Source organism: Austrofundulus limnaeus, unplaced genomic scaffold (assembly GCF_001266775.1).
Source record: "Austrofundulus limnaeus strain Quisiro unplaced genomic scaffold, Austrofundulus_limnaeus-1.0 Scaffold483, whole genome shotgun sequence".
In the NCBI taxonomy this organism is placed as follows: domain Eukaryota; kingdom Metazoa; phylum Chordata; class Actinopteri; order Cyprinodontiformes; family Rivulidae; genus Austrofundulus; species Austrofundulus limnaeus.
Genome location: NW_013952885.1, coordinates 114,247 through 133,420, shown reverse-complemented (window position 1 = coordinate 133,420; position 19,174 = coordinate 114,247). Strand labels below are relative to the sequence as shown.

The 19,174-nt window shown below is 38.7% G+C and overlaps 1 protein-coding gene across 1 annotated transcript in view; it reads left to right on the top strand.

Moving 5' to 3' along the window:
• hcn4 (hyperpolarization activated cyclic nucleotide-gated potassium channel 4) overlaps positions 1 to 19,174 on the top strand; it is a 79,677-nt gene that overhangs the window by 30,146 nt on the left and 30,357 nt on the right. The window contains exons 3-4 of the mRNA XM_014025547.1: positions 10,442 to 10,603; positions 13,271 to 13,489. Coding sequence (XP_013881001.1) covers positions 10,442 to 10,603; positions 13,271 to 13,489 — 381 coding nt within the window. The remainder of the gene's footprint in view (positions 1 to 10,441; positions 10,604 to 13,270; positions 13,490 to 19,174) is intronic.

Sequence of the window (19,174 nt, the reverse complement as noted above, 5' to 3'; positions counted from 1 at the left end):
ATCACTCGTACGCACAATTTAAGAACAAATCTGTGCGTACAAACGGTTCTTGTATGAGGCTCAATGTATCTAAAATAACTCTATACAGTGACATTGAAAACTTGTCTCATCAAAAGAAAGCTGACCCATAAAATGAAAATGTCGTGTTTTTTATCCAATGTCACTGTTTCATTTTCAATAAGGTTTTCTGTTTCAATGATTTTAAATGTTTGATTTTACAGTGTTTGATTTTTTAATACCAAATCTCTTTTTGATGTCAATGTAAGTTGTCACTGTTTTAGCTCCATAGCTGGGGTAAGACTTTTTCAAAGATACACTATGGTGCAGTGTGCAGTAAAACAACTTAAGTTGTCTAAATGTAAGGAGTTCTGCGTACTATCTGTGTTTTTCTATAACAAAAAAATTGCAGAACATAAATCTACGATTATTGGCATCTTTGATTGTTAGGATTTATGGCACTGCTCACCTTGGTGGATTTCTGCTTTAGCTGTTGAAAAACACAACTCACCATCAACTACCACAAGAGAAGTTAGGTGCATGAGGGCCCCAAGTGTCCAACGAAACCATGAAGCGCCTTTCATTTCCACCTAGTAAATCCATTCAAAAATATTTAAATAAGGCAAATCAGCTAATCAGCTCCCCGCTCTGTGACCCGTTACCTTCGCCAAGGACTGGTCCTTCAGAGATAAGAAAAGCAGGAATAATAGACTTAATGGCCATTATTGAGTTGACAATGAGGCTTTCCTGCAACAGTGACAGGTCCTCAACATCCTGAATGAGCCCTGTATGCTATGAATATCCACAATGGACTTGCCTAAAAAACTATTAAATCCAAATGTGTAATCCAGCACAAACCTTAATGCTGCATCTCCCGTTTGGAGCGGATTCAGTGGGTTTTGTTATTTGAGCCCCCCTTCCAGGCCTGTTTAGACAGATGATGGAAGGGTGTTCCCTGTGGTCCACTCTCAGGCCTACTTTTCATTCTTCACACATTCTTCATCCACAATGACAAAATGCATGAGCGTGACATTTTGGGAGAGGCATTTACAGTGAGAGATCTAACCCCTGGCTAAAGCCTGCTCCATGAATCTGCCATTGTGCAGAGTTATTAAAAATAACACAGGATCTCGGCTTGATGTAGTCGATAAAGACCTTTACTTATGCAGGGAAATCCTTTATAGATGGGTGGATAGAATAATGCACAGATTGTGGGCAGATCACAGATCCGTTTAGGGCTAACACAGAGGCACGCAGGACCACCCAACCAATTTAGAACATCTAATGAACATAACCTGCATGTCTTTGAACTGTCAGTGAACACCAGAGTACTTGAGGTAAATCCAGACATCCACATAGAAAATACACAAGCTCCCATTGTGATTTTTTTTTCAATTAGAAAGACAGAAAGATTGAAATAGCGATTAGAAGTATATTAAATATACAAAAACAAAACACAGGACCACACACCCAACATCTGTCCGCTCACCTGAAAAACATGGAAGGCATATATAAATATATACACATACCCATACATATATAAAGATATACATACATACATGCCTACATTCATAAATATTGTCAGTATATACACACAGACATACAGTATACTGTATACACACTCAGTGACCAGTCAGAATCCCCCGGATCAGAGCACCTGTTTGTGAGCAGTTGTGAACATGCGTGTATATACAAGATTTCTCCAATGGAATATTTAATAGTGGCTGTGGAGGACTGGAGACCCAACCCCCAAGACACGAGGCAGATACAGGGAAGACCAGAGCCCAAGGGCCCGAGAGGGATCCTGAGCGCAGAGCCCCAAGGGGCACCTGCACGGGAAGATCCGCCCACCCACCCCCCAGATCAGACCACAGGGGAGAACTGGGAGAGTCCCCCCAGCGACCACATGCACAGCCCCAGGGGCCAGCAGCGACAAACTCATGGGCCCCACCAGCACCTGCCACACCACAGCAGATCCAGGAAAGGGCACAGAGGTCCGGGCCCCCAGGGCGCACCCCCTCCAGGCCAAAGCCCGGCAGGTCCAGAGGCCCCGAGCCCCAACAGGCAGTCACCAGGCCAGGCCGGCACACACCCCAGCRCCCAGCCCCAGACCCCGGGAACCCCCAGCATGCCGGCGGCCAGCCGCACACCCCACCGGGGGGCCAAGTAGCAGCAGGCCCCCAGATAAACYAGCAGGGGGGACAGCCCAGACCGCAGCCTGACAAATACCCAAWCATACACAATCGCACCATCCCACCCTCATCCTCACCCCCACTCAATCAAAGACATTCAAGGACGCCACATTCCACTCATACTCCCGATACACACTCTATAACCCCCAGGCCCAGGACATGCACCCACCCACTATTGGAGGCAGCACACACCCGAACCCAGGAGGTAGACCCAATCCTTCTGAGGTGGAGAGGAGCAGATAGCCAAGGCCCGGCCCGGGCCGCACCAGGACGCCCCACCAGCCTCCCGCTGCAGAGAAGCCACACCCATGACCACCCCACCACACCACCAACGATCCCATTGTGATTTCTACTGGAGAACCTAATGTGAAAAGGCAGCACTAACTGTTTTACCAAAGTACAGTCCATTCATGTTTTGTTCAAACACAGCAAAATTTAATACAGTATGTTGAATTAAACACATTCAATGTATTTAGCATAAACAGTGCAACGATCAGCTAAAGAGTAATTATATATTGAAGCCAAAATGCATTATGGTTAAATTTACCTATTTGCACAATATAAAGAAGTTAATCTCATGCTTTTTAATTATTATTTATTTACCTCTGATTATCTTATCATTGCAGAGTTGGTTGACTCTAAAAACACCACAAAACTTTTTTTCTTGATAAAATTATTGAATACGAAAATACTACATTAAATCTGTTTGTTTTACAGGGTGTGTAAGAAAAAAAATGATACTCATAAATAAATAATAAATATAATTAACTATTTATTGTATTATTATTTATGATAATAACTATTAACTATAATAAATGCATTTTATGGTGATAAAAATCACCATAAAATTAACATAGATTATAATTTTGAAAATGTGGGCGTAACTTTTGGTAGAGGGGATCATTCTGCTTCGAATGACACCAAAATCTTAGTTAACGCTTCACACTCCAGTGAGCAGGGACAGTTGGAAATTCACAAAATTCATGTCCTTTGCGCAAGGAAATGTGAGGGTTAAAATATGATGTCACATATAATTAAAAGTTTAGATGGCGTTTTTTTACACGCATGCCAAGGCCTTTTTTAAATAATTAACCCTTTCGTGTCCTAACGTCAAAACAAAAATATCTCATTTTTGAGTGGATCATAACCAAGTGTTAACAAACACATGTGAAGAGGCTGTGGACAAGTCAATACAGCCAACTAACATTACATGTAATGTACTGTAGATGTATTCAGTATTACATGTAATTATTCCATAACCTGGTACAAGATCATGTGATCGTGTGTTCATTTTCTTTGCGTGCGTGTAAAACACCATCTAAAATTTTAATTTTATGTGACAGATCGTATTTTAATCCTCACATTTCCTTGCGCAAAGGACATGAATTTTGTGAACTTCCAACTGTCCCTGCTCACTGGAGCGTGAAGCATTAACTAAGATCTTGTTGTCTTTCGAAGCAGAATGATCTCCTCTACCAAAGGTTATGTCCACATTTTCAAAATTTCTGTCTATGTTGATTTTATGGCAATTTTTCTTAGAGTATCATTTTTTCTTAAACACCCTGTAGAAGGGCTGCAGGTCACACAATGTGATAAAATACCTGTGTGCTGAAAATTGACAAATTTAGTAATTTTTACTTTGCTTTAAAACTGGAGTGCTGAGCACCTTACTGTAGGTTGATATTCAAGTTTTAACGTGATGATTTTAGCTTTGTGGTAGTTTGTGTGCAACTTTTGTCCAGGTAATGTAGATTGATGATGTCAGTGACCATCTTTATTCTGTTCTGTTACAAAATAAATGCTTGGATGGAAAATTCATTTGATCTACAGTAAAATATATATATWTTTTAATTTACTTTGAATGATTCAGATTTAGACTGACTCAACATACATTTTATAATAATTTTTACAAAACACAATCATTCTATACCTTAAAAGYGAAGAGTCAAATTTGGACTTAAATGTAAATCGTAGTTTGACTGGCAGTGAAAAAAAGAAGGGGAAGGCAGCTATTATAAGTTTTCTAAACACATAACTTTTCATCCTCCTGCTGTTCCACCTGCTGCCACCCCAGATGGTTTTTTAACTGAATCTGCATCTTCTACAACTCACTTAACACCATGAAAGAAAACCCATCAGGTACTCTTGCAAATTTCTTTTTGCAAGAAACTTATTTAGTTCAGGATATCTGGTTTTTAAGAAATTGTACGTATAAGTTTGTCGACTCAATAAGTCTGATAATGGAATCATCTTAATACYGTCTAATACTTTATACATTACACACTGATTGTCTCCTAAAGTATAGACTTGTTCTGTTACGTGTTTCTTTTTCAGATTGTCTTTTATTGTCTGGGTTTCTTATGTATTATTGACAATGAGTCTGCAAGTAAAGTACATCCTCATCATYATCATCTAGTATGAAGAAAATTGAAAGACTGTAAAGCAACATAAGTAATGTAGCCTCTTTGTAAAGATTTTTTAATACACTTTTAAAAATTGCATAGTTCAGGTTCATTAGGTTCATAAATAATTAATAAGAGCCATTTGTTTCAGCTTGTACAAAATGTAGGTATGTAGCATGTAGTGACGTTTGGCAGCACTGACAGAAACCAGGTCACTTACTAATTCTCAATCTGAACATGAAAAAGTAAAAAGCTCATTGTAAAGCCAGCATTGCGTTTGTCTCATGTGAAGTGAGAAATGAGAGCAAGCGGAGCATTTTTGATATAAAAATGTCAAATCTTAACTTATACATACTATTTTGCTGCTTTAAGGTACTGTTCTTCTAAATTTCACTTGTGAATAATTTTTAGCTACTCTTCTGGCTTTAGATTTTAACGTGTGCTAATTTAAACTTTGGATTTATATATTTTTAATTGTAATATTTCAGTTTCAGTTCCTTCAACAAATTTCAGCAAAGTCATATGCAGAACACGCTGTATTTTCCCAGAAAAGGCTAAATTTCTCCTGCTGAAAACTTATCAGATCACATTGTGCCAAACTTGTTGCTGATAGTGGCAGAGGAGGTGTGAAGCAAAGCTTTAGAAAAAACAATATTTGTGAAGTTTATTTTGTTTTCCCTATCTTTCTCTATTGAGACACCATCGTGACAGACATTCATCATCATTAGCATAGCAGCAAACACCAGATGCTGCAGTATAAGACTATATTATGAACTGTGTTTGGGCAGCCACCATCAGTGCTGGGAGGGAGCTTATGCAGCTATTCTCTCACCTGGATCTCAGTCCATCTGCTTGAGATGACTCGGCAGCTTCCTTTATCCTCTTTCTGCCTGTCTGAGCCTTGGTGCTGGTCAACGAGGATATAGATTAGTTTAGGCTTCAACAACTAACCCAGTTTTTGTCTTGTAAATTATATCTTTTAGTGACTAATTTAACTTAAGAAACAATAGAAAGATGTTACATTAAAGGCCCAGTGTGTAGGATTTTGTCAAGTCTTTTAGCCAAAATTGAGATAATCACTAATGACAATAATAAAAAAAACATGTCTAAGCATTGCAGACAAAGACCTTGTTTTATTATTTTTACCTTATAAAAAGCTGTTTATATCTCCATGGTCGCGGGTCGCCACTACAGGCAGCCGCCATCTTGCACCGCCATCTTGTCTACGAAGGCTCATGAAGGACAAACTGTGGTGGCGGCGTCAAAAATGGCTTTAGCTGTAATACTATAAATGTAATATTTGTTGTCTGTCATTGTAGCTGGGATAATTTTACTTATTAAAGCTCATAATCTTACCACTTGAAACATCACTAGCCCTGAAGCTGCTGGTAGACATCGCGGTTGGAATTATCAAAGGTTTTTGACACCTGAGAGACACCGTAGCAACTCCTTTGTGTTTGGAAGCGGGGGGGTGGGGGTGGGGGGAGGACCAGGGAGGATGATTCAACCACTCAACCACTAGATGTCGGTTAAAACAATACAATACACTGTGCATTTAAATAGAGTTGTAAGGAAAGTGGCTTTTTCTTGGGGATTTTGTTTTTGTAACGTGATCTAACTCTGTTCCTTGTATTTTAACAAATACAAAGGCGGCACGACAGCTCAAAGGTTAGCACCAACACCTCACAGCAAGGTGTTCAATCCCTGGTTTGGACTTGGGGTCTGCGGAGTTTGCATKTTCTCCTTGTGCTTGCGTGATTGCATATACAATAGGTTGCCTTCAGGCCCAGGCCACCTTTGAAAAAGACATCTGCGATCTCAACGGGACTTGCCTGGTTAAATAACGGTAAAAAAAATTAAATAATTAATTAATTTAGATTCGTCACCCAGAAACTGATTAACTATAARCTATGTGATCATGTTATGTGGGAGTTGACAAAGACAAAATAGCAAATAAGGCAATCTCAACTGCTGCATAGTTTGTGATAATAAGAAGCCCAAACCTCACTCCTGTAGGGCACTGTTGTGCTGCGTATCTGCGCTCTCATCAATCAAAGCGCTGCTGTTTATGCTGATGCTAATATTGCCATGCTCACTTTGTGTTCCTATCAATTAAAAGGAAGTAGTCAGCAATCCATCATCCTCTGTGCAACACTGTGTTGTGCACTGCTGTCCATCTAAAGTCAAACACACACATACACACACTTCATGTTTGTGTTCACATACGTTTCATGATGTATTTTATTACTAAATAACACAGAGGTCCTGCTGTCGGTGGCTGTATATATTTTTTGTTTCCAGTGGAGGTAATAAAAATAGAGGTGAAAGGAGGAGTGAATATACTCGGACCCCATTCCTTTTTGGGAAACGAAAAGCCCGTTCCTGCTTGGCACGGCAGTGTTTGAATTGCCTGCAGCTGTGAAGGCAGATAGGGAATTCACCCTCCTACAGTTCACAGTACAGTCTGGGTTACAAACTGGAGATTTGCATGGCATTACCTGTCACAGTTCCCTTAGGCTTTATTTTCCACACAGCAGCTAAGTGACAGAGGTCTTTTGAGGGCAGAGCTAACGTACGAATGTACCAGGAGTTCTTGTTAAATAGGAATAAATCACTCCAATTATGCAGGTAGATGTTGAAAGGAACTTATCCAGCTTCAGAAGTGTGTTGACACTATGTGGTTTGATAGTATTTAGTACACTAGCAGGTTTAAAATGTAAGCCACATAATGCAATTTTTTAGCTACTAGTAAAATCCATTTATTAAACCAAGAACCTGAGCAGGTAGTTGTTAGGCCCAAGTGTTGTACTTTGAAAAGTTTGGAATACTTACAAGAAAATAATAAAACATCAGAACTATATTTACTGGACACAGCCATTAGAACTTTGCCGTCGTATCTTTAGTCTTCAGCACCAAATTAACGTCACATGTAAGTTTAATTTGATGGCAGAGGTCAGTGAACTGACCACTTCATGTTCTTCTACCTTTTTCTACAGAAACTTGCCCAAGAGCCCAAATTATTCTCRTTTCATAAATTTGTTATTTTTTTGCACCTTATATATTTCTGCAGCTTGTTCTCTCACCTTTGTAATAATTTTAGGAAGGCTGTCTTCCTAGTGTTCTTGCCAAACAACCTATTTAACTGAGTGAATTATACAAATGTTTTTTTTTTTACTAATGTACCGTCTTAAATTAAATGCCTAGACCAGTGTTTTTCAACCCTGGTCCTCAAGGCACACTGCCCTGCATGTTTTAAATGTTTCCCTGCTTCAACACATCAGATTTCAATTGATAACTGATTAACAAGCCTTTGTTGAACTGCAGTCATCTGGCACATTTGGCCTAACCATTGAAAACATGGATGAAATAAGCAATATAAAACATATAAAATGCATATAACACATGTTGTGCTTGAACAATTATTTTGTGAAATGCTTAGAAAAGTTTGACAATCACAACAACATATATGTTTATGTTTACATTTCTTTAATCTTCTGTTTACTGGGGCCATCAGCAACTGAAAGATTGTATAGAAAAAAAACATTGTGTTGATTAAAWCTTTATTTTAATCCATCATGCTAAATGGAAAAAAAACAGAAACAAGATCCTGTTTAGGTGGATGCACCTCAAATGTTGGATAAATAAAAAAATATATTGTGTGGTAGCATTGCAATTGACACATTATGTCATTAAGCCCCGCCCCTGGCGGAGCTGTCCCATTTTTCAAAGCAGCTGAATTGGCAAGCCTACAAAACTGTCTCCCTCTAAATCTAATTTTTTGCCTATATAGTTTAATATTGTCATAAAAAGGCACGATTGTATAGATGTAAAAAGTCCAAATGTAAAAATCACAATTGTTTTATGTGAATCTGTCAGAGTAAAAGCTGTATTTAAATGTGCGTTCTCTTGCAGTTTTAAAAGCAGCCTGCGTTTCATGAGATTTTCCCCTTTCCTGTCTGCAAATACGATTTAACAAATGAAAAATGTATCAGTCTCAGTGCAAAAGATGGAGAGAGGGTCTTCATAATTTATTCATTCACCACAGAGGGAATTTAACACTTTCAACTCATGGACCTCTGTTACAGCTCCATCGGGAATTCAGACATCAGATGACGTCGCGTTGCATAACACGTGTAACAATGACTCGATCTGAAAGGCAGGCTACTTTAAACAAACAAGCGAATTCATAATGTTAATTTGTAAAACAGAAGCAGAAAATGGAGACTTGTCAAGAAAGAAAATGTTTCGGCTAAATGAATCGTTCAGCTCAGGTGACGGTTTAAACTAGGGCTGTGTATTGGCAAGAATTTGGCGATACGATACATATCATGACAGAGGGGTCACGATACGATATATCCCGATATATTGCGATACTGTAAGCAAGGCGATATATTGCGATTTTTTTGTCCAAAAATTGTATTAAATAAAAACCTCTTACTGGAAAAAAAAAATGAAAAACCAAAATTCATTGTCTCAGAAAATTCTAATATTACATAGACATACTTTTGATACATTTAGCTGTGTTCTGCTTTGTATGTATTTTATTTTATTTGTTTCATATTTCATCCATGTTTTCAATTATTAGACTAAACTTGACAATAAATATTTTGAAAATATATTTTTTGCATCTTTTAGTTTTTAATATTAATTTACAATGTGGTCACCCAACACTTAACAATGGCCTCTACCTCAAGAGATAGAGGAGCCAAATGTCTGGCTCACTGCTGCAACTAGTGGTCAGAGGCTGAACTACAACATAAAAATGAACGGCTGGCAGGAAAGTTGACATTTTAAATCTTAATAAAAAAATCGATACAGGGCTTTAGAATATCGATACAGTTTTGGGAAATGAAATACCGCGATATTTCAGTGTATCGATATTTTCTTACACTCCTAGTTTAAACCGAAACAGTTTGAGGAAGAGACAGAGGTGAAACAAGGACACTGCGTTTTATGAGTGAATAAGTCTTTGTCCGTTTTAGTTTCTGAGTATAACCCTGACCTTCCTCCCTTGTTGACAGAACAAAATGAAGGCGATTTGATGATGCAGTAACAAGTGGTACATCAGACATCAGCTCCTGCTAACCTCTTTTTGTTTGTACAGAGAGAGAATACACAGATACACACTCTCATCTGAGGGCATTCAGCTAGAAATGCAACAATAAGCAGTTAGGAAAAGACACTAAGTTCAAATCACAGTGTCGAGAATGTTTTCACCTTCTTTCATCAATATTAACTACCTCTGAGCAACAAAGTGAAGCTGGAATTTTCTCTCTCACTCATGAGTCCTTTAAGGGCACCAAGTGGATTTTAATAAGAAGCAGAGTGGCTAGCGGTGCACACTATGGTCTTCAATGGGATTAAAAGCCTTTTGTATGATTGAGGCCATTAAAGTCTCGAAGTCCTGCAGCTCCTTATGAGTATGTTTATCATAAGGATTAACAAACCCAGTGAGCACGCTCCCTCCTGGAGCACATCCACTTCTGCTTGTAGCATTATTGAGTTTGGCAGAGCAGCTGATGATAAAAGTGATTCAGCAGCCCCTGGAAGGTATTGCTCTGGTCCCAGTTAATGTATGCTGACCGTGCCCCGGTGAACCGCTGGACACACAGCAACGTCTCCTTCCACCAGCTCATATTTGTCAGCAGGGCACGCACGTCTAATCCCAGCACCGGCAACAATCTACACGACAAAGGCAAAGAAAAGAGCCAAAGAACATCGTGCCGCTTGTTGAGACTACACATCTTCCTCGAGGATGCGTACGTCTCGTGCGGTCCGGGGAGAATTCAGGGACTGAGAATAAGCAGGTTGAGTCATCACCCTAACCCGTTTCCTGCTTTCTTCGTTCAGATCTTCCACATGACCTATGACCTGGCCAGTGCCATGGTGCGAATAGTCAACCTGATCGGGATGATGCTGTTGCTGTGTCACTGGGACGGCTGCCTCCAGTTCCTGGTGCCCATGCTGCAGGACTTTCCCGCCGACTGCTGGGTGTCCAAAAATAAGATGGTGGTAAGTTCTTCTCTGCGCACAGTCCCGCGGCCTCCTGGTCAAATCAGATTAGGCTGCTGTCTTGTGTCATCCATCAGCGTCAGTAATTACAGCACTGAAACCCTTTAGCTTCCTGGGAAAGATTGAATAGCATAACTGTCATTTTTAAATCCCCAAATCAGAGATATTTATGTACTGCGCTCGCCCCCATTTATTCAGTTTGCTGATAATTTTGTTTCTCGGGAGACCTTTGTGTAAGGAAGACGTGTTTGTGGCAATCAATCTTTCTGAGTATGACAGGCAGGCTTTATCCTCGTATTAGCTGAATTTGATCATACAGTTACCAGAGAGCTGTGCGTATTTTTATTTTTTATTTTGTAACTTTGTTGTTCTCCAACAAACAGATGCTGGAGTGGAACATTTGTTTACATCCGGCTTATTACGGAGTTTTATCTTATTAGTTTATGGGAGTGCACTGGGTTATATCTGATGTGCGTTTCACTAACCACAGCTGGCTTCATGTGAGCACTGCATGCTGCAGAAGAGTGTTACTCTGATGTTTTTGTCAGCTTTTGTCAGATGGGCATCTGGGTACCAATAAATCAACATAAATGCAACTTTTAAACAACACAGCTGAGGAGAGTAGTTCTTTAACTGCTGTTTTATCAGTATTTATGTGAGTATAAATGCCATAAGGGACAACCCATAATGTTTAAGTCTTTGTTTTGTGAAATAGGAGTGCCAGAATGAATATATCCCTTGGTGACATTAAAGTGGAGTACTTTTTCTCTCTATAAGCTTCTTGCTTTTGCCATTTTTTTATTGTTCAGCAAATGATTATCTCTGTTATTTGCCTAAATTCCTTTTATTGTAAAACAAAACACTTGTTACTTTTCTCTCTATAAGCTTCTTGCTTTCGCCATTTTTTATTGTTCAGCAAAAGATTATCTTTGTTATTTGCCTAAAATCCTTTTATTTTAAAACAAAACACTTGAACAGAGTCACTTTACATGCTTTGTATTGCTTATCTAGATTTTCGCATGTATTTTTTAGAGTAATTCGGGACTTGAATAACCATAAAATCAAACATTCAAAGAAGCCAAGTTTCAGACATACAAGAAGCAGATTGTGCTCTGCTGTAAGTTAAACTCTCTGTACCAGAACGGATGTCACATGGGTAGTTACGTCTCTCAAGATACGATGTTCTTAGCTTATCTTGCCTCGCTGCCTTCCTGACAGGCTCACTTGTTTCACTGAGTCTGCCTCTCTTATAGTTAAGCAAAACAACAGTTAGATGTTGCAAAAGTGCTTCCCCAGAGATGCTGGAAACTTTTTTTCTAATTTTAGCTTCTATTCATTCAYGCACAGATATGCACTAAGGTGAGGGATGCCGTGCTGGGATTCTGGTATTGCTTAAGTTCCAACCAGTCACCACATTACAGCCTGTTTAACATGAATGCGTTTAGTTAAATTCTGTTTTAAACACATTAAATAATGAAAAAATGGAAGAAAAATACATTTTTCCACTAAATATCTTTCCTCTAATTTTGCCAGCATAAAACAGTAAATTATTATTTAGCAGTCAATAAAAAAACCTAGTCCTAAACCATAAAACACATCTAAAATAACTAACACTGACAAAATCCTCCTGTTTTACAAACCATTTTTAATCCCTAAAGGCTTAACCTTTAATCAAATCCTAGATTTATTTAAATATGTATGATATATATTATTTGAGTACAATATTTTAGAAATAAAGTTAAATGTTTTTGTCACCATGTGTTTTTATGATATGATCCTGGGATATGATTTCATATGTTTAATGATTTTAATTTATATGATCTCAAGTCGATGCATTCATAATTTGTGTTAAAAATCTGCGTGTGWACAGATACTTCTTTCACATAATAAACACTATTTAATCAATTACATTGTAAAGAATAAATAGTTTTCACTTATTAAACAAACAAAAAAAATGTTCTAAATTTTGTTTGGAGCTCCTCCTTGTGTTTTGCTCTCACATTTTCTGAAGAAACAAAGGTTGTTATAAGTGATRGACTCCCTCCCAGTCAGCCTGAGTGTAATTAAAAGGAGGAGAAGGCCTTTTTTTAAACAGTAACTGTGCTGTTGTTATCCCGGGTCATTGCCTCTTACCTTTCAGGTAGGCAACAATAAAATTGCTATCTGTCACAGCTTTTCTGCAGTGGAAATGAGTTTGAAAGCAATTTGGACATGTTGCCCCCAGGAGAGAGTTGATATTGATTCGCCATGAACCACCATTGGGAACTAAAGCAAAAGGAGCAATTTATCTACAAATGAGAAAACTCACAGTGAAGTCACATTTTTCTAAATAGCTGACCTACTTTCTGTCCCGGAAGCCTCCAGTGTCTCACACTCTTTCTGCCCGTTCTCAAGGCTCGCTTTCAGGCTTTTGTCCAAACGTCTGCTCGCTCCAAATGTCTGCACAATGAAAAGTATGTTTTGCCCTGCCAGCTTCTCTGCACTGAACTCAAGCTGTATGAAATTGACAACTGCCTTTAGTTCTGTGCTAAGTTATTGGATGTGTATGTGTGTGTGCTGTTAAGTTAATCACTGACCTTTAATGTGTAATCAACACAGTAATCTGATGGAGAACCAGTGTGTGTCCCACTCACCCCTAACTCACCCCGTTTCTTCTGTTCCATTCAGAATGACACATGGGGACAGCAGTACTCCTACGCACTTTTCAAAGCTATGAGCCACATGTTATGTATCGGGTACGGCATGTACCCCCCAGTAGGCATGACGGACGTCTGGCTGACCATCCTCAGCATGATCGTGGGGGCAACCTGTTATGCCATGTTTGTGGGCCATGCCACAGCACTAATCCAGTCTCTGGACTCATCTCGGCGACAGTACCAGGAGAAGGTGAGTCAAGACTATTCTTTTTGCTGGTGACTCTACTGTCTTACTTCATTTTGAAGAAATAAAAATGGTAGTCGCATGATCKTGAGCTGTGAAAATATCCTTGCTGTAATGTTTTATGGCTTATTAAACAATTTTTACAACATATTTATATGTTTCAACACAAACGAGCATAGAAGGGGGACAAAAAGGGGCTCAGCGCCTTCTGATGGTCAGCTACGAAGGCTGGGGCGTTTCCCACACTGCCGTGGCCTCTGTGGGCCCAGCGTGGGCGATAATGAGCTGAGCTTCTGGGCTGCCACGGTGTCCACCGTCCACAGCAAGGTGGGGACAAGAGAGAATGACCCCTGGAGAATGAGAGCAGAGGCTCGAGAAATCGCACCTACATGAAAGTGGGAAAATCGGAGTGAAAGAGGGCAAGAAAGAGATGCAGGCAGACAGGGAGAGGAGCAGATTAGATGAGGTAATAAGTGTGTAGTGGTACGTCTTCAAAAAGGAGAGAAAGTCCACAGGAAAAATAACCACTTTATGAATTCAGGGATGAATAGCAAAAAAAAAAAAAAAAAAACTTATTGATACATTTTTTTCTTTGATAAATTTTCAACAGATGCTAAGGTAGAAAATCCTAACAGTAAAACACAAACACAACCCCCTGATCTTAGAAAACCGTTTAATGAGTGGAGAGTAAAACCAGCTCCATACATCACACATGCTGCCAAGTGAACGGAACAGCTGGCCCTGCCTCAGCACCAGTCAGCACGGGCCGCTCAGGCCACCAGCTCCCATCTCTTGGATCACCCCCCGAGGCGCCTTAAGAATCCCCCTCGTGCTCCACTTTCCCCCCCGAGTGTGTGTCTGCACAAAAGGTTATTACTGAGCGCTGCAATTAATTTTTAAGTGTGGACTCTCTCCCACTTTTTATTTTCTCCTCACAAGGCTCAGTGATAAGACACTCTGGAGTCCACCATCATTACATATTTGTCTCACTGTAGGAGACAGTTGTCTTGTTTGGACCAATAAACTCCCACCTTTCTACTCATGGGGTTCACCCCGCTGTTTGACAGTGAGATCGTCTTCCTGGAGATTTTCCATGTTCGACTAATTCCTGTAATCCACATGCTCAAGAATTGAGCAATCCCTGCACTACTGAGAAGACAGGTGGCAGTTTTCAAATGTCTGTTGGTCTGTCACGTCAGGGACAGGTGCTTCTGTCTGCAGGAACTCCGAGAACTCAAACCGAAGAGAAACCTGCTGACTGAGCCGCCACCACTGGGTTTCATCAGCCCAGTACAAATTAGATTATAACTCTATGCCTGTTTGTTCCCCATGACGTCCACAATGACTTATTCACGATAAATAAACCCAGGCTTTAATGCAAAACACAAAAGTACTTATTTAATATTCTTACTGATGCACACAACTAAAGTGGGCTTATCTAACAGAGGATAATGCCAGGCTTTCAAACAAGACGTTTTGACTTTACTTGAAAAAAAAAAACAATATTATGTAGCCTGGTTGAGCTTTTAATAATTTATGCCAATTAAAAGTAATCAAATAAAAAGCTCAATACACTAATTAAAACTCAGAAGCTTTTATTGTTTCTATCATGAAACAACAGAAGTATTTGGTTTAGATAAAGGGATGTTATTTTGCTTAGTAATGGTCTTTTATTTCTTTTATATGGCATCCTGTTTATTTTTAATGACATTTATAGATGTTATCAAAACAAAAGATTTAAAGATTTAGTATTTAAACAAGGATTTATTGTAGGTTTTAATATTTTATAGCTAACTGAATATATTCTGATTTGACTTTAAATATTTTTTTCTTTGTTTCATATCTAGTTTCAAACGTATCTGTTTTCCAAGCTCTGTTAACAAATATATCCCAAACATACATAATATTAAGTATTTATTAATGTGTTATAAATATATTACCTATGAGTTTGTAAACACTTGATGAAGCATTGCCAATCATTCATAAAACAGCTAAAAACACTGTTTATACAGCATAGCAAGGTCCTTTTTTGGCAAGATCAAATGCTGAATTTTTAATAATTTCTTCATATTGTAGATTTAAAAATTGAACAATGGTCTGAAAGTGACCTTCATGAAAGCACTGAATATTTGTAGATAAGTTTGTTTTTGTCATGTAAGGTTATTTGATTAAAACTAACCTAAAAAGCTAGCAGTAAATTACACCTAAAAGTACCATTTTTGATGCTGCCGAAAAGCGTAACCTTTAACGTTTAAATGATAACTTAGAAGTAAATGTTTTATAAATGATTGTTAATCAGAATCAGTTTTAATACCATTGTCAATGAACAGGCTTCACAGACTAGGAATTTGCTTCAGTGTAAAGGTGCAATAAGCATAAAATATAACAAATAAAGAAAATATAAAGCGTAAAGGAAAACATTTTATAAAATCTATAAAACACATGTACACCAGTTCAATACTGCTTATACTTCAATAATGCTTTATAAAGTGTTTACAAACTTGTAAGTAACCCACTTTGAAACTGTTAATATCTATTTTATAAAAGGACCTTAGTCAGAAGTTTCACTGCAAATTTTAAAGGATAAAACACAACAGATCAGACATGAATAAATTTCATTATTTGATTATTTTTAAAAGAAATGCAATCTTTGGTTAGTTTTTTGACATGGTGCTGCATTGGACAGCTGTTTTAAATATGTATTAGAAATATACTGTGTACAATGCTGAAGCTTAGCCAGCAGCTAACCAAATGTTTATTCAGGGAAAAGAAGTGTGACAGTGCATTGCTAAACATTCAAACAGCATCACTGCCAGATCTAACTTGTTGTTGGTTTTAATGTGATGCTGATGGCAGCTCTGTGTTCATCCTCTTTAAATGAGGTGTAAAAAAAAAAAACTGAGCGCACAGCTCTCATGGCTATATGGTTCAGATGAAAGGCCATCTGTCCAGTTGGCATGCAGAGGTGACATCAAAGTGATTTTTTATATTTAGATGGAAATGTTTCATTGAATCCCCACTGCGGGTCGACCATAAAAACAACAACAAGCCTGTAAAGGAATGCCAGCAGTGCACAGGTAAAAAAAAAGTATGTAGGAAAATAGTTTTCTTGTTTTTTGTGTGTGAAATGGGTCGAAGTAGCTTGGTGATCAGTGCCAACCCTGACCCAGGTGGCTTCAGGAAGGGGCCATTCGGTGCAAAACAATCTTTAAATCTTTCAAGCGAGTTCACTTGCTGTGGTGACCTCTGCTGAAGTGATCAGCCAAAAGAAAAGCAAACACAGCTTTCTGTCAAATAGGGTAAAGGGTACGCTGTTTTTTTTAAATAAAATTTTATTTAAATGAGTAGAATGTGAAAAATGCCTGAACTGTTTGAGAGCAGGACRTATGCTATGAGGAATAAACCAACCAAACATGAAAGGGATTAAAGTGTCACCCACATTGAGAAGATAAATAACTTTATTTGCTCATGTTTTCACTCGATAAACTGATTTTTTATCTGCTTGTGGTGAGTAAACAGAACTAAACCTATAGAATGACGCTGGGTTTGTTTTAAGCTTTAGATAAAAAAAAAACATTACTACGATAATGTCATGTCTTGTCTTCATTCAAACTCTCTACTCTTACCAGTTTACGTCATTGGTAATATAGCAAGTTATGCCCTGACATGAATCATTATTTTCATAAAGGACTTCCGGGCTCAACATGTAGCAGTTGCATGACTTTAACTGTTGTCATTTTGTTTTGTAACCATTTATGTCCCTCAGCAAAACGACTGTGATGGAATACTTGAACATTTGTTCAGAAAAAGCTGCACTTTGCATCATTATTTCACAAACCATGACTCCACACCGTATGTTTGATGCTATGTTTAAGTGAGTAGTGAGCCAACCGACAACCCCCACCCATGAAGCACAGAAGTCTGTCATTAGTGGACAGAGAAAATTGCCTGTTGGCTTTTACCGCTGCCATGGTGGCACTACATGCAAGCTCCCCTTTTTTATTTATTTTTGCTAGTAGATATTGTACACTTTCACATGTTGCAGGAGCATTTGCTTAAACAAAGGTTGAATTTATATACACAAAATGAATCATTTTTGCAGCCCTGACAGCTTTCTCCTCCCTTTGACCTATTTTTTGTCTTTATAGAAGAAGACTGTTACTCATGTAAGATAGACTCTTGAAACGAAGCAACGATATTAATATTTTACTCACAATAGAATGTTATCTGAACACATTATAATAACATTGTGAGCTATAATGGATTCAGCATCTGGCTAATTCCCCAGAGAATTCCTCTCTTCTTGTCTCAGGCACGTTGAGAACCTTTATCACTCAGACAGACTGGGGACACAAGATGGCTGCACATGTGACTGTGTGCGTACAGCACAATGTGCGTCTGCCACTCTGGCTCTCTGTAAACTGCTCCTTGTTTGTCATTACAACTCTTCACAGACGAATAAAGGAACACCAAAACAAAAAAGGGATAATCCCATTCATCTGTAGGTGATTTGAGTTGCTCGTAGTCCCACTTTCCAAACAGAAGCTCTTTGATTTACTTCCGCGAAGGATAACAGGGACGATGTTCTGTTTGTTGTTCGCAATTGATGATGAAATCAGCGATGCCCAGGAGATGGCATGTTGTGGCAAGCCAGTCCCAAATGGCTTTAAAAGTAAATGGCAATGGGATGCTGTAGGCCCACCCGTTTACATCTCTAATTAACACTAAGCAATTAAATAATGCTCTTTGGGGAATAGTAAATAAGAGGCCCAAAGCTGATTATTTGAGGGGGATGAGGGCCTCTGGAGATCATCTGCGCCCCTAATTCAATTCCCCCAATCAAAACCTTTAAGAAAATGCAATCAGTCATCAGTGTGAATTTTTTTTCCTTCTTAATAATTCTACTTTTTAAACATTTATATATACAGTATTCTTACAGTTGTCATCCATCCATCCATCCATCCATCCATCCATCCATCCATCCATCCATCCATCCATCCATCCATCCATCCATATCTTCCAATTATTCTGACAGCTGTCATAGAGCTGTATAAAAATGAAGGTGATAATTTTGCAATCAATAAGGAAATATATGCAATTTCTGTTTTTAGGCTGGGAATTTATCAAAAAATCTTATGCCCCTTTTCCACTAGTGCCACTTAGTGTGGTGTCGGTACGGTTCGGTATGGTTCCAAGCCATTTCCATTAGGCCAGATCCATGGAACCGGCACTTTTTTAGTACCTACTTCATTGTGGTTCCAACTGGCCCCAGCTGACACCAAAATGCGAYGTCAGAACACTGTTCATCACTGATTGGCAAAATTTTTGCAAATGTTTAAAATTTCAAAAGTTATTCATCAAATGTGTTTCCATCTCTCATTTTGCTCATTAATTTTTATTCAAAATACGTAAAAACCACCAACACCAACCTCCCAAAACACACCCATTGGAACTGGACTGGAACATCAGTGGAAAACCAATCGGTCCGACCCGTACCTACACCGACCGCTCCGACACTACACTAAGTGGCACTAGTGGAAAAGGGGCATTAGAACTCTCGACATCTGCGGTATGTTTTGTCATTTTCAAGGCCTTAAAAACCACCACATAAATAAAGTTGATTTCATGTAACAACTAGAAGCACTCGGAGTGCGCAAACCTCCGCCAAGACCAATTTCCCCCATCCTGTAA